General features: G+C 59.4%; 1 protein-coding gene across 1 annotated transcript in view; it reads right to left on the reverse strand.

Annotated features, from left to right (window-relative positions):
- The window catches only part of LOC102824928, a 9,759-nt gene that overhangs the window by 1,041 nt on the left and 2,200 nt on the right, over positions 1 to 6,518 (reverse strand). The window contains exons 2-8 of the mRNA XM_006839598.1: positions 3,451 to 3,496; positions 2,748 to 3,050; positions 2,318 to 2,462; positions 2,159 to 2,234; positions 1,714 to 2,114; positions 618 to 760; positions 105 to 326 (exon numbers count right to left, since the gene is read on the reverse strand). Of these exons, the coding sequence (XP_006839661.1) occupies positions 105 to 326; positions 618 to 760; positions 1,714 to 2,114; positions 2,159 to 2,234; positions 2,318 to 2,462; positions 2,748 to 3,050; positions 3,451 to 3,496 (1,336 nt within the window). The remainder of the gene's footprint in view (positions 1 to 104; positions 327 to 617; positions 761 to 1,713; positions 2,115 to 2,158; positions 2,235 to 2,317; positions 2,463 to 2,747; positions 3,051 to 3,450; positions 3,497 to 6,518) is intronic.

Here is a 6,518-nt window from a genome sequence, read left to right on the forward strand (position 1 = left end):
CGTCCCCACTGACAGCGGGGCAGAGCCATGAACACTGTCCCCCAGGCCCTGCCCTTTGTGGCAGGTGGGCAGGGATTGCAGAGGACAACGTGAGCCATTCCCACTCAGGGTTAACGGGCTTAATCTGGCGATTTATGGACTCAGGGAGGCGCCTGAGCGCCAGCACGCTCACTCCCCAGAGCCCAGTAAGTACCTTCTGAGCCGTGTCAATTCCGAGAACAAGGAAGAGGCGTTCCTGGCAGCGGCGGCGCTCATTCCACAGGCCTGGTAACGTGGACGCGCTGCATGTGCTCTGAAGAGCTCTCCAGAGTGATCTGGGCTCAGAGCTGGAAACAAACAGCGACTGAACTAGCCCGCGCCCGGGACCTGGCCAGTCTGCGCAGACCGGGGGCCTCATGAAGGGGTCCTCTGCAAACAGCCTTGTGTATGTCTGCAACAACCCAGGAGCACGGTACCTCTAGACAGAGTAGGCACCCAGGGAAGCAGGACTGGAAGGAACGCTGGGAGGTGACAAATGCAGGCCAGCAGGGCAGCTCCACCTCTAGAGGGAAGACCACCCACTCTGGCCTCGGCTGACCAGCCCCCAGCTGAAGGAAGTACTCTTCCACTCTAGTTACCAACAGGGCTCCGGGCCAGAGCTCGCAGTTCCTGCATCGCTTGCTGCTAAAATCTGGTCTAAACTGGAAACATCCTCAGTTGCTGGCTGAACTGGTGTTTCTTGAAAAGCAAACTTAAAAATCTTCTCATAGGTGAGGAGGAGCTGGAAACCGAAAAGAGGACCGTCGAAGAGTTGGGAGAAAGACACATGTTAAGCCACCTTATTTCACATTCCTGACCATCACCAGGCAAAACCACACTCACAAGCCTCGGGGCTGCTGGGAAGATGGCATGACACTCTCTAACGCGGAGGGGCATGGGAAAAAGACAGCCGAAACACAGACAAGACGTGGAGGCGGAGGACTCCACACAAACACTTTGCAGACTGAGATTGGCTGCAGAGGTGCTTTCAATAGGCTGCACCCCAGTGTGTGCCCTATACGTGTTCACTAAGGAGCTCTGGTAGCATAGTGGTTAGGAATCGGGCTGCGAACCGTAAGGTCAGCAGTTCGAAACGACCAGCGGTCCCACAGGAGAAAGATGAAGCTTTCTGCTCCTGTAAAGATTTGCAGCCTCGGAAACCCTGTACTGGGTCTCTATGAGTCGGAAACGACTCCACGGCACATAACAACAACAACATACGTATTCACTGGCACAGAGGGACACGTCCACCTTGTGTCCCTTGTGAAACTGGTACTGTGCTCAAACTGTTCACTGGAGAGATACCATCTCAAAGTGTGATGGCTGGGGCTGGTCTGAGGTCTCAGAAAGACAGGCCACTCTTACCAACCAGCGGAACCCTTGCTCCTGCCTTCCTCCTTTGACTTCTCCCCTTCTGTTCTTACAAGGACTTGGGGGGCCACTTGGGGGAAAGAGAGAGAGGTGGGAGACAAAGGGAAGCAAAGGAAGGAAGAGGAAGACAGAAGAGCAGAGGAGGGGCACGAGGAGAATGCCTCATCACACTTCCAGGAGGCACTGTGTGCTTTCTGAGTGTTTGGGCCGAGGAGGGTGGGAGTGTGGGGACAAGGGATCAGACAGAGGGACCCAGGCATGCAGCTGGAGTCACACTGAAGACTCGCGTTTGGCAGGGGGACATGGTGGGTGCTCTGGAAATACCTTAGAATGTGTGACCTCGAAGTTATCTTGACCACCAGGTTCACCCTGGTGTGGCCAGAGAAAACCACATTCTTCCCGGCGGGACACAGCTCTGGACAGGCCAAGCTCTTCTGATCCCTCCAGGAGCTGAAGGGACATGGCTGAAGATTCCCTGAAGCCTTCAAAAGGCCCCCAGACATTGCTGGGTTCGCCCAGGTCCAGACTGCTGTCCATGAGTGGGGCGGGCCCGTCCAGTATAGGCAGGTCCCAGGGGAGCTTTGTCCCCTCCAGCCGGCCATCACTTGGCCTCCCTGGGGCCAGGTCCAGAGAGAGCTCACCTGCCTGCCCTTTCAGGTGACCCTGAGGACTGTGGTCAGGCGCTCTCCCCAGCTGTCCTGGGTCTTGCACCTTGGTGCCCTGGGCTGCAGACACCCGGCAGGGAAGTGCTCAGAATACGCTGCTGTACTGGGTGTCCACTGAACAGGGTCTGGGGGGGGCTTGGTGGCCCCAAAAGGCGCGGTCATGCCCACATCGCTCAGAGGCTGAAAGTGGCGTCCAGCGCCCAGGGGAGAGCAACATGCCTGCCTGGCTTCCTAGAACTCCAGGTGACACCGGAAGACTAGACCGGGTAGGGACGGGGCCTCCAGCAGGAGCGAGCGCAGGGGGTCTCCCTCGCCAGAGGCAGGGTCCAGATGACCCTTGGAGTTGGAGAGGGCAAAGCCCAAGAGCTGTCTCGAGAGCTGGGTTTCGCGTGCTCACAGGCGGAAGCCCTTGGGGGGTGGGAGAGAGGGAAGGTCTCAGCAGCCACCCCCTCCCCGCCCCTGATCTCCTCCCGGACTCTCGTCGCAACGCAAGGGTGAGCAGGGCGAGGCCAGGCCAGTCCTGCCAACAACACTGCCCGTTGCCTAGCAACGGCACCCCGTCCCGCTTCCGGCGTCAACCGCCTCCTCTAGCCCGCCTCCGTGATGTCATCACGCACTGCCGTGGGCGGGGCCCTGTGCACCACTTCCCGATTCTACTTGCAAGCGGGTGGGTGAGCTCGCGCGCTTCAATACCTGGCCTGCTGCGTCCACTTCTGAGCCCTCGTGAGCGCTCCTTGGCGAGCGGCTCCAGAAGTTAGTGCCCCCGACATATCATCCTGCCTGGAGCAGGGACCCGTCAGCGGCTCCCTTACCCGGGTCAGCGCGCAGCCGCTCCTTCGGCGACCGACCAGGTGGTCAGCGCCCCGGCCATCCAGCTCCATTGCACCTCCTCCCGCCTCCCCCTCCCCGCGCCCGATGCGACCTGGACCCCGTGCAGCCTTACGATGCTTCCTCCACCGGACTCGAGGTCCATCCACACCCCACTGCTGGTCCCTCCTTCCCAGGGGAATAGAGCCCTGGTTTCAGGCTGGGTCACCTGCAGATCTCGATCAGGGTTGGGGCAGCATTCCCGCCAGCGGCCGCCTATGTGTACGTGTGTGTGTTGCGGGGGGCATTTATAAGAGATTCCTGATCTGCCAACCCCTCTCCCAGGCCCTCCGGACCCTGCCTCCCCCGTCCAGCGCCCACATGGGGGAGGGGGAATTTACTGGACAAAGGAGACCAGGCCAGCTCCCCATATATGCGCCCTCCATTCCGTGCCTCCTCAGGTCCTGCCTGGACCCTGGTCTGCTTCCCCTCCTTCTCAGCTAAACTCCCAAATTGAATTTCAACAAATGCATAATGATATCACTTTCTGGACTCTGACCTGAAACCTCCTGCCTCCCCTCACCCCCACCTCGAAGAGGCAGACAGCTGGGTCATGCAGGGCGCCACCCTGCCACCTGAGGGATGATTGATGCGGGGAGGGGCCAGTGAAACAGGTGGTCCGACTGACTGAGGCTTCAGACCAACCACACAGGAGTACCCCTATGGTTTCCGGGGGGCTATGTAAACCAGTCACCTCAGCCCCTGGCTTCAGCTTGCCCCTTGGTCAGCTCTACGGCTCTCACTGCTTGTCCACTGTCCTGGACATTCTTCAGGAGCATGTTGTCTCCAGGTACAAGTGAGGAGACTAGGGCAGGAGCTGATCTCTCTTTTAGGTCTGTGACCAGAGACCAGCTTCCGGAGCATGGCTAGGGCTGGGAGCAGTTTTTCATGCATCAGCCTCCGCTCCCCACCGCCTTGGTTTCCCTGTGAGGGGCTGGGCTTCATTCAGCTCTGGGCCTCAGCAAGGCTGGGTTCCATGACGTCTGTGCCAAAACTCTGCCAAAGGGGCTCTGCAGACTTTCAAGTCAAGGGCCCTGGGAGGCGGTGGTGACCTCAGCTTCCTGAGGGGTATGTTTTGTTGCTTGCAGGTGTAGGGGGGGTCCCCTTCCCTCCCTGAGGTTCAGTACCCTATCCCAGATCAGGACCCCAGTGCACCCCATGGCTCTGATAGAGTCACAAGGGTCCACAGAAGAGCCAGAGAGGGCCGAGTAGCGGTCAGCGTGATGCTGGCGTAAGCCTAGGGATACGGCCCCTCCTGGAAGCTGAGAAAGACCAGGACTGCGGAGAAAGCTGCCCCGCCGACACTTTGAACGGGGAGAGTGCGCGTGCAGAGTCCAGCCTCTAGGTCTGGGGCGGGGCTGGGATGAAGTGGAGCTATTTTTGCTCATCCTGCGGTTGCTGCTGTCCGATGCTTCCAACATCTATGCTCCAGCGTCCTGGCTCTGTCTGCCGCCATGGCCCCTCCCTCAGGCCCTGCGGACGAGTCTGAGACCCTGCCCCAGTTAGGACCCGCGGGGCAGGCTCCCTCTGTCCTATCCACCCAGGGGACGACTGGCTGAAGCAAGCTTCAGACCCAGAAGAGCTGTGTGCAGACCTCATCTGCTGGGTGACCCTTAGGTGGGACCCTGTGTCCCTGGAGGTGGCTGTGAGCTGGGCCCACACTTCACTCAGAGAGACTCCCCCTTAGTCTGGTCCAGGGTCATGTCTGCCTAGAGAGGAGGGTTGTGGCTGTGGTTCCCGGTTCCTTCTGTAGGGCAGGAGGCAAGACCCGCCAGGGAAGGGGGCATCAATGGCTTTCAAGGCCCCACCCCCTGGGGGGGGTCAAGGGTGGAAATGTCTAGACCCTGACGGTCGAGTGGAGGGGTCTTGGCTACACCCTGGAGTGAAGACTGCCTCCCCTGAGGACGGCCAGTGGGAAATGGGGCCCCGAGGGGTCTGATCGCAGGGCAGGACACACTGTCTAAGGGGACACGGTCCTCCAAATAGACTGGACTGAGGAAGTTGGGGGGCTCCCTGGAAGGGGTCTGTCCCTTCCAGGAAAACAGCAGCAGCTGTGGTCCGGCAGGACCCTCAGAGTGGGGTCCCAGCTCTCCGCTGCTGCCTGAAGGCTGGGCTAGGGCAGGGGCTGACCCCTCTTTTAGCAGTCACTTGAGACCCTTCCTTATGTCCTCCAAATGAGGTGGGGCAGCCAGCCAATCTGTCCCTGCACAGGTCTCTAGGGTGTTATGTCCAGGAGGTCAAAAACTCTGTCCCAGTAATCATGGTGGCTCCCACTGAGGTGGTGGTGGTGGGGTTCTGGTCTGGGAAGGGCTCATGGGGGGGTGTCTGGCTGGCTGGCTCCTCCTCTCTCAGCACATACACAGCAGATATTAGGACCCCCATCTACAGAGGAGGAATTCCAGGCCACAGAGGGAGGCCTGCCCAGACCAAAGTGTCCACAACGCCCCATCCGGGTGTATCAGGGCCTGCCTCTGTGGGAGGAAAGGCGAGTGGCTCAAGGGATGAGTTTAGATCTGTGTCTCCAAGGGTGACATCTCCCTGGTGGCCCTGCCTCGTCACTGAGGTCACCTCTCACTCTGTACATATCACCTCGAGGCTCTGCCTGTTTTGCTGAAGGGGAAAAGGTGCCCCCCTCCGCTCTGTCACCCTCCCCGTAAAGTCAGACCATCAGGATACGGGGTACGTCATACAGAGTGAGGTCACTGCATTTGGACAGAGCCCACGAGACTACAGGACTCTACCAAGGTCAGTCACTAAAGGGAGGTGGGGGACACAGAGCTGGGCTGGTGGCTAAGGGTTTCCCATTCCAGACTGCCCCACCCTGGGGCCCCCACACCAGACTCAGAGGACACACGGACACGTTCAGGCAGACGGATGCAAACCAAGCCCCCAGATGGAGCCCGGATGACACACAGACATGTAGACACACGGACACATGAAGAGACATACACGCCCAAGGCACACCCAGACATGCTGACTGTTCTCCCCCCGCCCCCTGGTGGAGAGAGGAGAGGAAGGAGGGGACAGGGTCCCACACCCCAGAAAAAGCCACAGCCATGAGACCTGGTGCCCGGTGTCCTCACTAAAGACTGATGGCAGGGTGGGCCTACTGAGCCTCTTCCCGTCAGTGACTCGGCCCCATCCGACCTGCGCTGGAAGTCGGCCCAGCTGCAGTCCTCTGACGGGAACTGACTGAGTCACCAGCTGGCTAGCTCACCTGCAACCCACCGCCTGAGCCAGGGACTATGCTGTGTGTGCATGCCCGTGTGCCAGTGTATGGTGTGTGTGCCAGTGTGTGTGTGCCAGCATGTGTCAGCATATGTGTGTGTGTGTGTGGTGTGTATGAGTGTGTGCATGCCCGTGTGTGCCAGTGTATGGTGTGTGTGGTATGTGTCAGTGTGTGTGCATGCCCGTGTGTGCCAGTGTATGGTGTGTGTGGTATGTGTCAGTGTGTGTGCATGCCTGTGTGTGCCAGTGTATGGTGTGTGTGCCACTGTGTGTGTGCCAGCATGTGTCAGCATGTGTGTGTGTGTGGTGTGTGTCAGAGTGTGTGCATACCTGTATGTACCAGTCTATGGTGTGTGTCAGTGTGTGTGC

The sequence above is a fragment of the Chrysochloris asiatica genome, unplaced genomic scaffold, assembly GCF_000296735.1.
Source record: "Chrysochloris asiatica unplaced genomic scaffold, ChrAsi1.0 scaffold00025, whole genome shotgun sequence".
In the NCBI taxonomy this organism is placed as follows: domain Eukaryota; kingdom Metazoa; phylum Chordata; class Mammalia; order Afrosoricida; family Chrysochloridae; genus Chrysochloris; species Chrysochloris asiatica.